The 17215-nt window shown below is 40.4% G+C and overlaps 1 protein-coding gene across 7 annotated transcripts in view; it reads right to left on the reverse strand.

The window, feature by feature from the left end:
- The window catches only part of CDC42SE2 (CDC42 small effector 2), a 112663-nt gene that overhangs the window by 11460 nt on the left and 83988 nt on the right, over positions 1 to 17215 (reverse strand). For all 7 annotated transcript variants that reach the window (XM_024741938.1, XM_024741912.1, XM_024741963.1 and 4 more), the window contains one exon: positions 6846 to 6947. In XM_024741938.1, the coding sequence (XP_024597706.1) occupies positions 6846 to 6947 (102 nt within the window). The remainder of the gene's footprint in view (positions 1 to 6845; positions 6948 to 17215) is intronic.

The raw sequence follows: 17215 nt of genomic DNA on the forward strand, positions 1-17215 counted from the left end.
CTGCTGCGGAACAGAATAAAGAAAAAAGAATGAAAAGAAATGAAGATGGCCTAAGAGATCTTGGGGACAATATTAAATTCAACAACATTCGCATTATAGGAGTCCCGGAAGGAGAAGAAACAGAGAAAGGAACAGAGAAAATACCTGAAGAGATTACAGTCGAAAACTTCCCTAACATGGGAAAGGAAATAGCCACCCGAGTCCAGGAAGCGCAGCAAGTCTCATACAGCATAAAGCCAAGGAGAAACACGCCAAGACACACAGTAATCAAACTGGCAAAAATTAAAGAAAACTTACTGAAAGCAGCAAGGGAAAAACGACAAATAACATACAAGGGAACTCCCATAAGGTTAACCGGTGATTTCTCAGCAGAAACTCTACAAGCCAGAAGAGAGTGGCATGATATACTTAAAGTGATGAAAGGGAAGAACCTACAACCAAGATTACTCTACCCTGCAAGGATCTCAATCAGATTCGATAACAAAAATCAAAAGCTCTACAGACAAGCAAAAGCTAAGAGAATTCAGCACCACCAAACCAGCTCTACAACAAATGCTAAAGGAACTTCTCTAAGTGGGAAACACAAGAGAAGAAAAGGATCTACAAAAACAAACCCGTAACAATTAAGAAAATGGTCACAGGAACATACACATCAATAATTACCTTAAACGTGAACGGATTAAATGCTCCAACCAAAAGACACAGGCTTCCTGAATGGATACAAAAACAAGACCCATCTATAGGCTATCTACAAGAGACCCACTTCAGACCTAGGGACACATACAGACTGAAAGTGAGGGGATGGAAAAAGATATTCCATGCAAATGGAAATCAAAAGAAAGCTGGAGTAGCTATACTCATATCAGATAAAACAGACTTTAAAATGAATGTTATAAGAGACAAGGAAGAACACTACAAAATGATCAAGGGATCAATCCAAGAAGAAGATATAACAGTTATAAATATATACACATCCAACACAGGAGATAAGGCAACTGCTAACAGCTATTAAAAAAAAAAAATCTACAGTAACACAATAATAGTGGGGGACTTTAACAGCTCACTTACACCAATGGACAGATCATCCAAAATGAAAATAAATAAGGAAACAGAAGCTTTAAATTACACAAAAGACCAGATAGATTTAATTGATATCTACAGGACATTCCATCTAAAAACAGCAGTTTACACTTTCTTCTCAAGAGCCCATGGAACATTCTCCAGGGTAGATCACATACTGGGTCACAAAGCAAGCCTCAGTAAATTTAAGAAAACTGAAATCATATCAAGCACCTTTTCTGACAACAGCGCTACGAGATTAGAAATGAATTACAGGGAAAAAACTGTAAAAAACACAAACACATGGAGGCTAAACAATATGTTACTAAATAACCAAGAGATCACTGAAGAAATCAAAGAGGAAATCAAAGATACCTAGAGACAATATGAATTTGGTAAAGTTACAGGATACAAAATTAATGCAGAGAAATCTTTTGCATTCCTATACACTAATGATGAAAAATCTGAAAGCCAAATTATGGAAACACTCCCATTTACCACTGCAACAAAAAGAATAAAATACCTAGGAATAAACCTACCTAGTGAAACAAAACAGAAAACTATAAGACACTGATGAAAAAAATTAATGATGATACCAACAGATGGAAAGATATAACATGCTCTTGGATTGGAAGAATCAATATTGGGAAAATGACTATACTACCCAAAGCAATCTACAGATTCAGTGAAATCCCTATCAAATTACCAATGGCATTTTTTGGTTTTGTTTTTGTTTTTTGTTGTACGCAGGGCTCTCACTGTTGGGGCCTCTCCTGTTGCAGAGCACAGGCTCCGGACGCACAGGCTCAGCGGCCATGGCTCATGGGCCCAGCCGCTCCGCAGCATGTGGGATCTTCCCGGACTGGGGCACAAACCCGTGTCCCCTGCATCGGCAGGCGGACTCTCAACCACTGTGCCACTAGGGAAGCCCACCAATGGCATTGTTTATGGAACTAGAACCAATCATCTTAAAATCTGTATGGAGACACAAAAGACCCCGAATAGCCAAAGCAGTTTTGAGGGAAAAAAACCGAGCTGGAGGAATCAGACTCCCTGACTTCAGACTATACTACAGAGCTACAGCAATCAAGACAATATGGTACTGGCACAAAAACAGAAACATAGATCAATGGAACAAGATAGAAAGCCCAGAGATAAACCCACAAAATATAAAAAAACAAAAAAAACAACTAATACTGAACTTTCTTTGGGTTATTTGTATGGAAATATGTTAATATAAATGTTTCAGACATTACAGGAAACTTCTAAAAATCTTATACATTCTGGTTTAATGTTGTAAGTCATAATTCTAGTTATTACTTTAAAATATATATCTTCTCAGAAATAACTAAATTTCCTTGTCAATTGCATTATTATGAACTTTCATCAAATCTTTATCCGTGGTCATTTTTAAGTCTTTTGTAATTCACAGACAGTTCTGGGTGTACTGTGATGCTTTTACAAAAGTGTTCCTGATAAAAGGGTTTCATCTTCAAGGAATTCATGGAAAAGACTCTGACAAGTACAGGTTTCTGGTAACTGACCATACTGCTGAACTGAATGAATAAGCATTTTCAGAACTCTAATGGAAAACTGATGAATTCATCAAAGTGCTAACAAAAGATCAAGATGAAAAAAAATTAATTACATGGGACTGAGTCAACTGATGAGGATGATTATAATTTTTGTGATTTTGTTTGAATTTTTTTAAAAAATGGGCAAAAGATCTAAATAGACATTTCTCCAAAGAAGACATACAGATGGCCAAAAAGCAAAAGAAAGATGCTCAACATCACTAATTATCAGAGAAAAGCAAATCAAAATTACAATGAGGTATCACCTCACACCGGTCAGAATGGCCATCATCAAACATTCTACAAACAGTAAATGCTGGACAGGGTGTGGGAAAAAGATACCCTCCTGTACTGTTGATCGAATGTAAATGGTACAACCACTATGGAGAACAGTATGAGGTTCCTTAAAAAACTAAAAACAGAACTACCATATCCAGCAACACCACTCCTGGGCATACATCTGAAGAAAACTATAATATTTACAAAAGGATACATGCATCCCTATGTTCATAGTAGCACTATTTACAATAGCCAAGACATGGAAGCAACCTAAATGTCATCCCAAATTATTTACAAAACAGAAAGAGTCACAGATGTAGAAAACAATCTTATGATTACCAGGAAGGATGGGATCTTGGGAGGGATAAATTGGGAGACTGGGCTCGACATATACACTAGTATATATAAAATAGATAACTAATAAGGACCTACTGCATAGCACAGAGAACTCTACTCAATACTCTGTAATGGCCAATACGGGAACAGAAGCTAAAAGAGTGGATATATGTATATATATAACTGATTCATTTTGCTGTACACCTGAAACTAACACCACATTGTAAATCAACTATGTTCCAACAACAACAAAAGAATCCAAAGACTTGGACTGTAATCCAAACTTCTTTATTAATATTTTAACTCTGGGTGAACTATTTATCCTCTGTGCATATCAGGCTTCTTATCTGTAAAATGATTAAAGATGATAACCTTTCCTAACCACATTACAGGGCTACTTTCTAGTAGACTGTGAGATATATAAATGCTCGGGTATTTTCTCTTTTTTCCTGGCCATGATGCACGGCATGTGGAATCTTAGTTCCCGGATCAGGGATCAAACCTGTGACCCCTGTGGTGGAAGCGCAGAGTGTTAACCACTGGACCGCCAGGGAAGTCCCGCTGGGATGTTTTCTTACTTTGCCAAAACAAAGTCACAAAGTTACGTGCGAACTGTGAAGAGTTCTTAGTGTATCCTATCTTAGTTCATAGCAATTAGAAGCATTTTGGAAGCAGAGAACGAGCGAATCAAGCTAGACTGCTAGAAAAAGGGGCAACAGGAAGGTTTGGGATATGACGGCCTAACAGTCAACGGTGAGAGCACTGGCAGTCTGGTCTAATGCACAGAAACAGCTCAAAGGGCCCTTCACATTTCTAGGACCCAGGGAGGTGAGAAGGGGGTGGGAGCACCATCCACTCATTAATCTACTTATCAAATACTTAATCACAGAAAACATGATGTATCGATACAAGGTGTCTTTTCATTGATGATCCTCAGTCAGTTTGTTTAAAGAAAGTAATAAGACTGGTCTAAGTTATTTTTGGAGTAAGACAGGTTTAAATATATTCTAACTGAAGAGAATAGCAAAATATAAAATGCATGGCTATTTAGGTCCAATATGGTTAAAGTGAGAACACGTGATTGGCTCTTAAATGGGTAAATTTTTACTCATTTACTGAAAAATTCACATATGTGGAACTAACTCCAATGATATCACATAGTGATGCACTGTAACATCTATATTCACATTACTCAAATGACTACTTTAGGTAAGAATATATTAAAAAAAAAAGAGGGACTTCCCTGGTGGCGCAGTGGTTAAGAATCCGCCTGCCAATGCAGGTGTGCTCTGCAACGAGAAGCCACCGCAATGAGAAGCCTGCGCACCGCAAGGAAGAGTAGCCCCTGCTCGCCACAACTAGAGAAAGCCCTCACGCAGCAACAAACACCCAATGCAACCAAAAATAAATAAATAAAATTTTTAAATTTTAATAAATAAAATTAAAATCTATAGGTCTATTTAAGTAAACTTTCTCAGTCTGCGACGCTTACGGCCATAGGCTATCGGTTAATTTTCTGCTCCTCTGTGGTAACACTGTTTTGTGGCACAAACTTGATTTTACCCTAGTACCAAATAATTTCCCACCTAACATGACAAGTTAGGTTTTATAGGTATCTTAGGCCTATTTACAACATCTTTATATTTTTACATGGTACTTTCATAACGCCATGCAAATTCTAAGAAAAAAAAAATCTGTTTTTCTTCCAAAAGTCAATTCTTCAATTTCAAACAAAAGGACTTAGATTTTCTAGTAAGTAACCCTCAGTATTGAGATGATATGTATTATTGTGACTGTGGATATGCATTATTTTAACACAATAAAGTTATATTATTAAAAGAGTCATAGAAACTTTTTCTAGCAATAAGTTAGTATGAAAAGTAGTCTTGGGAAGAACAGTGTATTTAGGGGGGAAAAACCAGTCATCTGACCATTCAATAATCCAGCGTGGCCTGCCTCTTTCATATGCATCGAGCCATGTTCCTATTACTGTTGCTCAATTCTCAGAATAGATGAACTTAAGAGAAACTATTTCTTTGTAGAGACAACAAACTAATACGTAAACATAGGCAATGAGTACAAACAGCCTTCGGAAGACAGGTTTGGTTGTGAAGAGCTAGAACACCTCATAAGAAATCTACTTCAGTAACCAGAGGAGGCTGTCTGGAGACTGCAGGGCAGAACCTCTACAACAGCTGAGGGCCCGTCTTGATGCTGCAGCTCAGTCAGCCCTGCAGGGGACAGTCCTCAAACTTTACCTAACTTGATCGCAAGCAAGAATCATGTACATCAATGACAGGCTTTTCATAGAGACAAATTACCAGATAGGAATCTTGAAGGAAATTCTGAAATGTGCATAAACGAGATTTTAAAAGTTAACTAAGTACTATGAACTAAGAACTTAATTTGTCCTATACAGTTAAATTTTTAAGAAAGAAATGTCGATGAGAAAGAAATTAATCAGATATAATAAATTTGAAACCGTTCATTTTATTTATATATGCCACAATGACCTTAATACTAACAAAAGTCATAGGGTCCCATTTGGTCTCTTCACTCCACATTAATCCAGGAAACGAAGCTACTGAGTTGTATTTTAACAGCAATCTGACACCTCTTACATTTCCACAAAAGCAGTTCAGTGTACTTTTCCTACAGATTTAAAACAAACAAGCTGTTTCCTTTCCAGGAAGCTACAAATGTCATCCCTTTGCTTACCTAGTAACTATAGGGACAAACTTGTTTGCTGTATCCAGGATACTCACCTACCTACCTTGTAAGTCTCTGTTCTTTTGTTAAGTCTTTTGTTAACGCTGTCCAGTAAGTGAGCATACAATGCAGCATAATTTTGTGTTTATAAAAGCCTTATTGACTTTCTGGTTCTAAACACCTGAGGGATCATTTAGACAACTCAGTGTACTTTAGATATGGGGGATAGCAATAGTGGCAGAGCCCTGATAAAAACCCTCTATTGGTTTCTATTATACTGCTCTCTATTTTCCCTTAGATGAAAAATTAAGGAGTAAGAGTTCAGCTGAGTAAATTTAAAGCGTCTTCTGAAATTCACCGAAACCTCTATAAAAGACAGCAAATACATACAAATTCTAATCCTCTGCTAAGTGCGTGAGAACTTATGTTACAGTAATAAATAAATAACAAGCATTCTAATATCAGGTAACGCCTATTATTTTATAAGGGAAATGCAATAAATACGTCTGCAAAAGGCAACTAACTGAACTTAAGAGATTAAATATTACTAAAAAGCTGACCTCCAAGTTGCTTTGGCGGCAGGGGGCATGAGAATCTATGGGAGAGTACCTTCCTTTCTGAATTCAAATCCTTTAAAAGTTTTAAAGTATTTATTCGGAAGAAAGGTAGCTACAAAAAGTTTAGAAAAACAGATGACTTGGCAAACTACGTAAGAGATTAATTTTTCATTGTTCATTTTCTTCTCTTTGATGCTCACATTAAGTATGTATGGTCAATGCCTATAATACACTGGGCACAGTGCCATCATTAAGAATGTATGTACCTGTTACACAGGTACACATGACTATGCCTGGAGGCCCCACCTGTATGTTCCACCCACATACTTACGGAATTCATCCCACTGAACAGGTCTCCTGACCCCACGTGAGCCGTGTGCACAAAGTTTGTGGGCTCTCCAATCATACTTCGGTCAATCCGCCGGCGCCTTTTCTAAAATATAAGGAATAACGTGTTGAGAAAATGATCTTGTTAACAAAAACTTATTCTGATAGATTTATATACTATGCACAAATGACTTCGTATAATAATATCTTTGCCCAGGACACAAAAAATACCTAAATCTTGGTATCACCATAATCACCTCTTATGATGAGATCCCCCAGAGAAATAAATATATGCACAAAAAAATGATTGGTAAAGTAAAATAATAGGTTATTATTTAGAACTTAAAATAGATTATTTGGTCTGACTTTGGCCATCCACATATTTGTATAGCAACCATTTAAGTTTTATTCTTTTAAAAAATGAGACAAATGTAAAATTATCATCTGTAACCATCATTCTTAGCAAAGAAGACAGTGTGACTTAAGTGCAGCATTCCGATTTTAAACAAAACATTCTAGCTTGCATCATTAACAGACTGATGCTATTTTGATGGTTGTTACTGAGATTATACCCAACTACCCTTCACCCGGGAGGGATCTGTCAGCTATCTGTGCAGGGGAGGTTTGGCTCTAGCCCATTCACTGATTTCTGGCCTATTCTGGCTGCAAACGAAACCCTGTCCAAGCAGCCACCCAGGCTGCAGCTTACTGCCTCTTCCTCATTTCTGACCCCACTTCCCAGCAGCTTCCCAGGAACTTCAGCCACAGGCTGCAATCCTTGTTCTACCAATGTGCCCTCCGCCTCACAAGACACTTCCCCACCCTGCTGCTGTGTTAAACTAACCATCCGAGATTTTTCCACAGAAGAAGGTTATCATCAGACCCGAGTGTTCCGTGGCTCCTTAGATACTGTGATCAACTGAGAGGGGCCACGGGCACAGCTGGCTTACTGTCCTAATACCATCTCTGCGTATCCCCATTTTCTTCCAACAGAATACGTCTCCTGAAAATGCCATCTGCATCAAAACTAAGGCAAGTTTACAAAGTTGTTGGATTAGGTTAGGTTGCCTCTGAACATAGTATTTTAAGTCTCCAGCTACTGAAATGTTGCTATGCTCTTGATAAATCCTAAAAACTTATCCAGATAGACACAGGTGACAGCTCCTCAGGATTAGAACATGATTTTCTACAAAGCCACAGAAGTGGAGAGTTCATACATTAATTTTAGAAGCCAGTATATATTGTTTTACTGCCCTCTAGCTTTTATTGCCACAGATTAGAATCCCAAAAGCCTGTTGTTTTTATTGCCACAGATTAGAATCCCAAAAGCCTGTTGTTTTCCCTTGAAGTTATGTTTATCCTCAGAGTTGAACAGTGACTCTGGACTATCTCCAGGTTTGCTGGTTTTCCCTTCTAGTGTTCTGTATGGCATATGGAAGACCCTCTCTATCTGAACACGGGTTTTACTATAGCTTAGTAAAGTTTTCTTGTATTATTTCTTTGATATTGCTCCTTGTGTTCTTTTTTGCTATTTCCATAGCTTCTGTTATGTGGACACCTGAATGTGTGTTTGTGTGTCTAAGGGAGGTCGGGGAGAGGAGGGACGGAGGGAGGGAGAGCGTGTGTGTGTCTGTGTGTATGCATGTGTGTGTGTATAATCTTCCTAGTTTCTTCCATTATTTGTTTCCTCTTTATAGTTTCACTGTATTAGAAAATAATGCCACTTGATCCTCTTTAGGAATCCACAACTGTTTTCGTACAGTCCAGAGAGAAAAAAAAATTTTTTTAATGATTTAAATTTATTTATTTATTTATGGCTGTGTTGGGTCTTCGTTTCTGTGCGAGGGCCTTCACCAGCTGTGGCAAGCGGGGTCCACTCTTCATCGCCGTGCACGGTCCTCTCACTATCACGGCCTCTCTCGTTGCGGAGCACAGGCTCCAGACGCGCAGGCTCAGTAATTGTGGCTCACGGGCCCAGTTGCTCCGCGGCATGTGGGATCTTCCCAGACCAGGGCTCGAACCCGTGTGCCCTGCATTGGCAGGCAGATTCTCAACAACTGTGCCACCAGGGAAGCCCCAGAGAGGAAATATTTTAAGCCTGCAGGCCATACAGTCTCTGTCAAAGCTCTGGCTCTGTGATCACAGTGTGTAAGCAGCCACAGACAATGTGAGAACAAATGAGTATAGCTGTGTTCCAGTAAACATTTATGCACGAAAAAGGGTGGCAGGTGACATAATGGCCCATAAGTTCTGGCTTGCTGACCCCAGCTCTAGATCAGTAATTTTTTTTCAGTGGTAGATACATTATTATTTTTCTCCAATTATGTTTTGGAAGCTCTTTGCTACGCAATATTTTTAATCTCTTTGAGAATTTGTATTACATGTTTTCCTTTTTTCCTATCAAAGACGCCTGACTGAACTAATTATAGGCTGTAACACCCCGGAGTAAAATATTCATTCCTGTACTCCTCCAAATTTAGTTACTTCAGGCCCCTTTCTGAAGGGTTAAGAAATTCAATCGGTCCTTTGGGGCAGTGTCCCATAGGGTTGTATAAAAATTTCAGGTTAAAATGGTGTCAGTAAGCCAAGGAAGGGTCTAGATCCCTTGTCTATGCTCTTCAATTTTCTGTTTCTTAGCACAACACGCCAATTTCCTGCTCTCTTTTCCTTACATGGTGCTACTTAAGGAGGCTCACACAGATTCCCTGCCCCTAACCACAGACTTGTCACCCGCAGCCATCCTTTGATGTGGGAGGCCAAGTGCCACCAATGCAGGATAGTCTCTTCCACCCTGTTTCCCATTTTTTTCTACAGACTCTTGAGTTTGTCTATTTCTACCCACCCCATTCAACATACTTCCCCTTCATACTATTCTCTTCTGAGATGATACAGCACAAATCCCTAAATAATCCTTGAGAAGCAATGCTACCTTCTCTTTTCTAGGATTAAGGCAGGGAAAAGACGATGTTAACAGTAGTTTTGTGTCTGTTTTCTTCTTGGTAACATACTGTTACATTACCATTAAATTTGTCTTGTTAGAAAACTATGTTTCTCAAAGCACATCCAAGTGCATCTTCACCAGCAGAGGACATGAGTTTTCTTGATACCTGAGTAGGACAAATTGTTGGGGTTTCTTCCACAGTACGCCCCCTGACGTACTGAAGGAGAAGGAGGCTTCCAGGGTCTCGGCACACCCCAGACTGAGCAGAAAAGGCTAGACGTCTATAGATGAAGACAAAGGATGGAGGTTATGTTCCATGGGCTCATGGCGTCTGCCAGACTGAAGACTTCCCCGAAGGCCTTGTGAGGCTAGCCTGCAGGGGCAACAGCTCCCAAGGTACAGATGGTGCCACCTGGCTCAGCCAGAGGGTCCGCTGAAGCAGGTGATGGGCTGGCCTATTTCAGAGAATAAGATCTACTTCCAGATCGTCCCTTGCCCTGTGAACACATAGGACTTCTAACAGTTCTGAATCCACATCATTTCCTCTGGAAGGGTGTGTCTGGGGCTGAGCGGATGGCTACACCTGGCCCATGAATCCACATTAAGGGATTTATTCTAACAGTCGAATTATTGCAAGAAGATGCTGGGAGAGAGGAGTCACCATGGAGCACTCAGGCCACCAGCCATCTCACCCAGAAATGTTTCTTGAAAGATTAATGAATGGATGTGCTTCTAGGTCGATATGCTTCTGAAAGAGGCATATTAATATACACTTATAAGCATAATATGACACTCTGAATAATGAAGGAGGATGTTCAAAAGGAGACAACTAAACTGGTTCAAAAGAGACTACTCTTGGGGCTTCCCTGGTGGCACAGTGGTTGAGAGTCCGCCTGCCGATGCAGGGGACATGGGTTCGTGCCCCGGTCCGGGAAGATCCCACATGCCGCGGAGCGGCTGGGCCCGTGAGCCATGGCCGCTGAGCCTGCGTGTCAGGAGCCTGTGCTCCACAACGGGAGAGGCCACAACAGTGAGAGGCCCACATACCGCAAAAAAAAAAAAAGAGACTGCTCTCACAGTGAAAAGCAAAGGACAGGAAGACACCGACTTCCTTCTGTCACAGCAATTATGTTAGGTAATTAATTTATAATCTGAAAATAATGACTACTTTTCAACTTTAACTTTACTGAGTTGGGAATGAGACTTTTCCTTTAGTACTGAAAGGGTTCTTCATGCCATCTACTCTAACCTGGATTGTAGGGTTAGAAGTAGAAGTTTTCTGTCTTTCCTTCTTTAAGGGTAGAAGGAGCACAACGTTTAAAGCAGGGGGATAACATGATCAAAATGGTTTTAAAAGGCATAATAGCTACAGATGGAAAGCAGGTTGGAGGGGTCCAAAAGAAAAATTATTAGAGTAATGTTGGTGAAAGGAGATTACTTGCATTCAACTAACAGCAGCATAAATGGAACATGTATAGATTCAAGCTGTGTTCAGTGGGTAAAATCAAAAGCATCTGGTTGTTGAATGGATTTGAGAATTGAGAGGTAACAGTTAAGAAAGATGAACAGATTTCAGATCTGAATAGAGTGTACTCGATATAATGGATTAGATAATACTGGAAGAGGGTCAGTCTTTAGGAAGGAGATGAAAGATTCTGTTTAAGACACACGGAATTTGAGACATCTATGAGACATTCAAGTGAGGTTATCAAGAGGGCAAGTTGAATACACAGATATAGGATTCTGAAAAGGGCTAAACTAGAGATAGGAAATTGAGAGTCACCAGAATAAAGCTGTCCAAGTTAATGAGACTTCCTAGGAAGAAAAGTGCACAGAGGAACTCTATATAAGGTTGGTCAGGAAAATAAGCCATTAAAGGAGGCCAAAAAGGAACAGCCTAAAAGTTAAGAGGAAAGTCAGATGTGACTTCTTCAAAGTGTGAAGGAGGGGTTAGGCAATACTCTGCAAGCTGGTGGGAGGTCGGGTGAAGAGAATCTGCAAGCTGGTGGGAGGTCGGGTGAAGAGAATCTGCAAGCTGGTGGGAGGTCGGGTGAAGAGAAACATGTTTCCTGGATTCAGCAACATGAAGTGAGCACCTTGGTGATGCTGTGCCAGCACAGTGACAGGAGCTCCAGACATCAGCGGGGGAGTGAGGGGCATCCAGGAGGCGGGGAAATGGAGAACTCCAACACAGACAAGTGGACAAAGTCTGGCCTCTGAACAGGAGAAGACAGACAGCTGTAGCTCAAGGGAGAAGAGGTAATGAGGACAGATTGAATTTTTTCCCTTAAATATGAGAAAGACTTGACTATGCTTAATTTCTGATGAGGCAAATCAGAAAAGACAGAGACAGAAGGTAAAGAAAAATAAAGATTATCAATATTACAAGCCTTCCAGAGAAGGTAGGAGGGATAGGATCCAGACACAGGCTGAGGTGTTCTTTAGACTTCTGTTATAACTTTCTTAATCAAAAACCTGGATTCTAAGTATAATTAAATATTTTAAGATACAAAAACATAATATTTTTCAGCCACAAGGTAGACATTTAAAGAACAGCCCACTTTTCTGGTGTGCTATATTGAGAGCACAGGGTACAGACGAGATTTAAATCGTGGGCAAACAAGGGGAATTCCAGAGTCAGGCCTCTGCAGAGAAAAACAGGAAACGGTGCACTCCACTCTGATACGTATTAACTGCTGTCAGTAGCACAGTCACAGTTTTTCCTGGAAACATACTTTATTCTTCTTGATTCCTTATAGGGAACTTTACTAAAACTGTCGACCATCTGAATAATTCTTGCCATCCTTAAAATATTAACTGTTATTCTGCATAAGGCCAAAGACTAGAGGTACACAAAAACGACGAGTTGTATTACAGTGAAGGGGATTAGGGAAAATGCCTCTTCCCATTTCATGTATGTCAATTATGCCTCACTGAAGCTGTTAAAATCTTAGCGTTACATACTAAAAACTTGTTCAATGAAATGTGATATCCAGAATTTGCTTTTAATTATCCAGTGGAGGGGGGCTTAATAGGTGAAACAAGATGGTCCCCCCATCAATAACTACTGAAGCTGGGGACTACACACACGGGCAGGTGGCAGGCCGAGGTGTAAGGGGGTCCTCTTCTTTCCCTAATAAGTTTTTAAAAATAAGTTTTTTAAAAGATATGCTAATTCATTTATTTTCCTCCTAGTCTTACAACTTTACATAAAAACTTATGCACTGTGTACTAGTAAAAATGCTGTGACACAAGTACGAATAAACATTTACTTTCATGTCTGATTTCCATCAGAACGTAATCTTGTCCTCATTCTTTCAGATGCTTTACAATTCTAAAATTCTCTAGCCACTTCCTGTCTTCCTCCCCAAACTATAGAAGATATATGTGAAGTTTTTCAGAAATACACTGCAGAGCTACCTCATCAATATAAGGCTAGCTACAGTATCCATTTAGTTTAACACTACTCTTTATATGCTTCATTCATACACTCCCATCACATGTTCCTTCTTTGAAAATAAAAATTACTTGGCAAATATTTATTTTAAAAACCTGGAATGTAAAATTTACAGAAAGGATTATTCTGAGATTATTCTTCCAAAAGACCCCTCTTCTCTGGTTTCACACTCATATCTGGCTACCACCTCCATCCCTCTGCTTCTGTATATATCGTGTATGGTGGTCTTCTCCAATACATCCTAGGTCCCCTTTCTTTCCTCTCCCATGTCTTCTCCTTATTAACTCTATGCTGATGACTAGTAAGTCTATTTTCTTTTTTCTGGGCATTAGGCTACACATCCAAGTGCTTACCGGACATGTCCATGTGAATGTTGAGAAGATACTCAAATTTCCTATGTCCACAACTGAACATATATAATCTTATTTCTGTAATCTGTTCTCTCTCTTCGTGCCCCAGTTTGGTGAACAACACTTCCACCAGTACTTCAAGCCAGGTGTGAAGACTGTCCCTCACTCCTCCTCCTTCCTCATACTATCACATCACATCAGCATCACATCCTGTGGATTCTACCCTTTCACTCTCTCCATCCCCATGTCATTGCCACAGCCTTACTTGCAGTCCATACCGCCTTCCACCTACATCACTATAGTAGCCTCCGAACTAATTTGCTTCAAACTTTACAACATTCCTTCCCCTCCCAATATTCTTTGCGCTGGATTTAGATAGACCTTTCTAAAGTACAAAACTGATGCTACTCACCACTTTAAAATCCCTCAACGGCTTTCCAAAACTTGCAGGCTAAATTCAAAATCCCAAAGCCTATGAAATCCTGTTTCTCTCTCTAGCTTTTTTTTTTTTTTTTTTTTGCGGTACGCAGGCCTCTCACTGTTGTGGCCTCTCCCGTTGCGGAGCACAGGCTCCAGATGCACAGGCTCAGCGGCCATGGCTCACGGGCCCAGCCGCTCCGCGGCATGTGGGATCCTCCCGGACCGGAGCACAAACCCGCGTCCCCTGCATCGGCAGGCAGACTCTCAACCACTGCACCACCAGGGAAGCCCTAGCCTCCTCTTTTAATACTTTCTTGCATTCTAAGCTTTCACCTGCTACTTGAAATTCCCTAAATATGCTATGATCTCGCTCTCTCTCACTTCTCTGCCCTTGACCTGAAAGGATCCTTCCTACTGCTCCTTGACTAATTCAGGCCTCATACCCTCTGCTCTGAGGTTAGATGCTCCTCCTCTCTGCTCCCAGAGAACCTTGTGTTTACCTCCACCAAAGTAAAATTTACATCTCGCACCAAACTGAAACTGTCCACTGGATGGCACATGTGCTCCTATATGGAGAGGGCATATAAAATGTCAGCACCATACAGAGCACAAAGCAATTCATCAACACACGTTTTTTAAATGAATACTTTTATGAATATATAAACATTACAGTCACATTGTTTTTAAGGCTTAACGTTTTAAACATTTTTTGTAGCAATATAAATGTTCCATCTCCCTCACATTTCTACAATATTGATCAAATATAGCTTCTAGGAAAACAGTGATTACTCAATCACTTAAAAGTTGAAACTTCCTCTAAGACTTTCTCTGGGCAGCTTCGTGTGCAAACACATGCCACCGAGGAGCAATTTAAGGCCAGATCCCAGAGGGTAACAGGAGGCCCAAGGTAAAAGCACAGGTGGAACAACCTCAGGTCCTTCTAGAAATGGAGATAAAAGGTAAATAAAGAACAAAATGGTCTGCCATCTGGAGCAGGGGAAAAAAGCTAGGGCTTTCGGGCTACAAGACAGCAATCACTTATGCCAATGTGGACTAAATATTTGAAAGGTTGAAAGAGAGTGATATACTACTGACTTAACTTTGCGACCTGGAGAGAGAAAGCTGAGAGAGTATAACCACATCCCCTACCTATGAATATATCAAATAAACCCACGATTCCCAGACTGTGTCAAGTAGCTGGCAAACATCAAGGGACCCCATGTGGTATTTTCAATTTGAGGGAAACACAATGATACTCAACATGAAGCAGCCTGGGACCTGGGCCCCTTTGCTGCAGTGCTGGCACCTGGACACACCTCTCCTCAAGCAACAGAATACAAAGAAACTGTAGGGGACTAAAAATAACTGCCTGCATGCCCAGTTGGGGCAAATTCCGAACAGAAGATAAAAAGAGACCAAAACACCCAACTGCCACCACTTTTGAAGAGCCCAGAGCAAAAGCAGGGGGTCAGGACTTCCCTGGTGGCACAGCCTGCCAATGCAGGGGACACGGGTTTGATCCCTGGTCCAGGAAGATCCCACATGCTGCAGAGCAACTAAGCCCGTGCGCCACAACTCCTGAGCCTGTGCTCTAGAGCCCATGAGCCACGACTGCTGAGGCCCACTCGCCTGGAGCCCATGCTCTGCAACAGGAGAGGCCACCACAATGAGAAGCCCACGCACCGCAATGAATAGTAGCTCCCACTCGCCACAACTAGAGAAAGCCCGTGTGCAGAAACACAGACCCAATGCAGCCATACATACATACATAAGTTAATTAATTTATAAAAAAGCAGGGGGTCGGGAGCAAAAGCAGGGCACTGCGCATGCCCCCTGCACACACCACCACAAAGGGGTGGGCAAACCACCTAAGCCAGCCCTCTAGCCCGACTCCTACCTTCATCCCATATAAGGAACAAGCCTGCCCTGCCTCAGGGAGTGAGCAAGCAAGGGTACCTGTTGTTTGTTCCCCCTCACCTCCCCACTATAGCAGGGGTTCCAATAAAGCCTTGCCTGAATTTCTTGTCTGGCTTCTGGTCAACTTCTATTGATTAAGAAGGCCAAGAACCCTGGTCGGTAACAAACATACGTACAATACTGTGTGAACTAACTCAAGATAATTCAAAATTTCAAACTTAGAGAACACACTCTTTTCAACAACACATCTTTGCAAAGCACAGTTTTTCAGTGCCTGCTGTGTAAAAAGCCCAAGTATTGTACAAAAGTCAGTACAGAACTGGAAAAGAGGCTGGTGGTGCTCAGTCTGATCCTACAGTTTGAGGAGTTGTGTAAAGCCTAATAGGCACACATATCCCATAGGTAATCAAGGTTATTTGGGAAAGAAAGAAAAATTTATTTTTTCTTTCTATATATGTGTATTATTTTTTCAAATGGTGACTCAGTTTTTAGAACATAAGTACTAAGTTGTTTAGACCAAACTAGTTAATAAATAAATCCATAAAGCATTTCTCTTGGCCTGGGAACACCATGAAAAAAATTACTGAAGTGTTAAGGGCAACAAACACAGAAGTTTGGGAGCCTCTGAAATAAGCTAACTTTTTGAAATATTGAGAGTATAACTAGGCACTGGGCATTTCTTAAAAAAACAGTAACTTTTTATACTATTCTACTGACAGTGTTCCCCTAAGTACATGAGCTGCTTTCAAACTGCATCCTATTATCCATCCAGTTCATACAACAGTGGGGAAAAAATGACTAACAAAAGCTAAAATAACATAAAAATAGACTTGATTTTTTTTATAGTAAAGGAAAAGGATTTTCCTAGTGAGTCTTACACAAAAAATGAAAGCAATAGTTACGGCTGCAATGTCAACAAACTACGTGAAATGCCCTCACCCAAACCCATTCCCACGTGGCACTGCCTGTTCATCCCTTAAGACTCAGCTCAAACATAACCTTCTGAGTTGAGGCTGCTGGGTATTCCTTGGTTTAAGTATTTAGAGCACAAGGCTCATTACTTCAATTATAACACTTAAAAATACTGTATTATAATTTATCTGCCCACAGTTTGATTTTCCTACCGTGCTAAGAGTTCTTCTATGACCACAGCTGTGCCTGATACACTGGAAAATAAATGGCTGCTGAATGAATAAAAGGATTTTAAAGAAACAATGTCAGCTCAGTTCTCTAAAAACTGTTTGTCTTATCCAATATTATGACCAAATATTTCTCAAGGACCTATTTCA

This window comes from Neophocaena asiaeorientalis, unplaced genomic scaffold, assembly GCF_003031525.2.
Source record: "Neophocaena asiaeorientalis asiaeorientalis breed wild unplaced genomic scaffold, Neophocaena_asiaeorientalis_V1.1 scaffold387, whole genome shotgun sequence".
NCBI classification, from domain to species: Eukaryota; Metazoa; Chordata; class Mammalia; order Artiodactyla; family Phocoenidae; genus Neophocaena; species Neophocaena asiaeorientalis.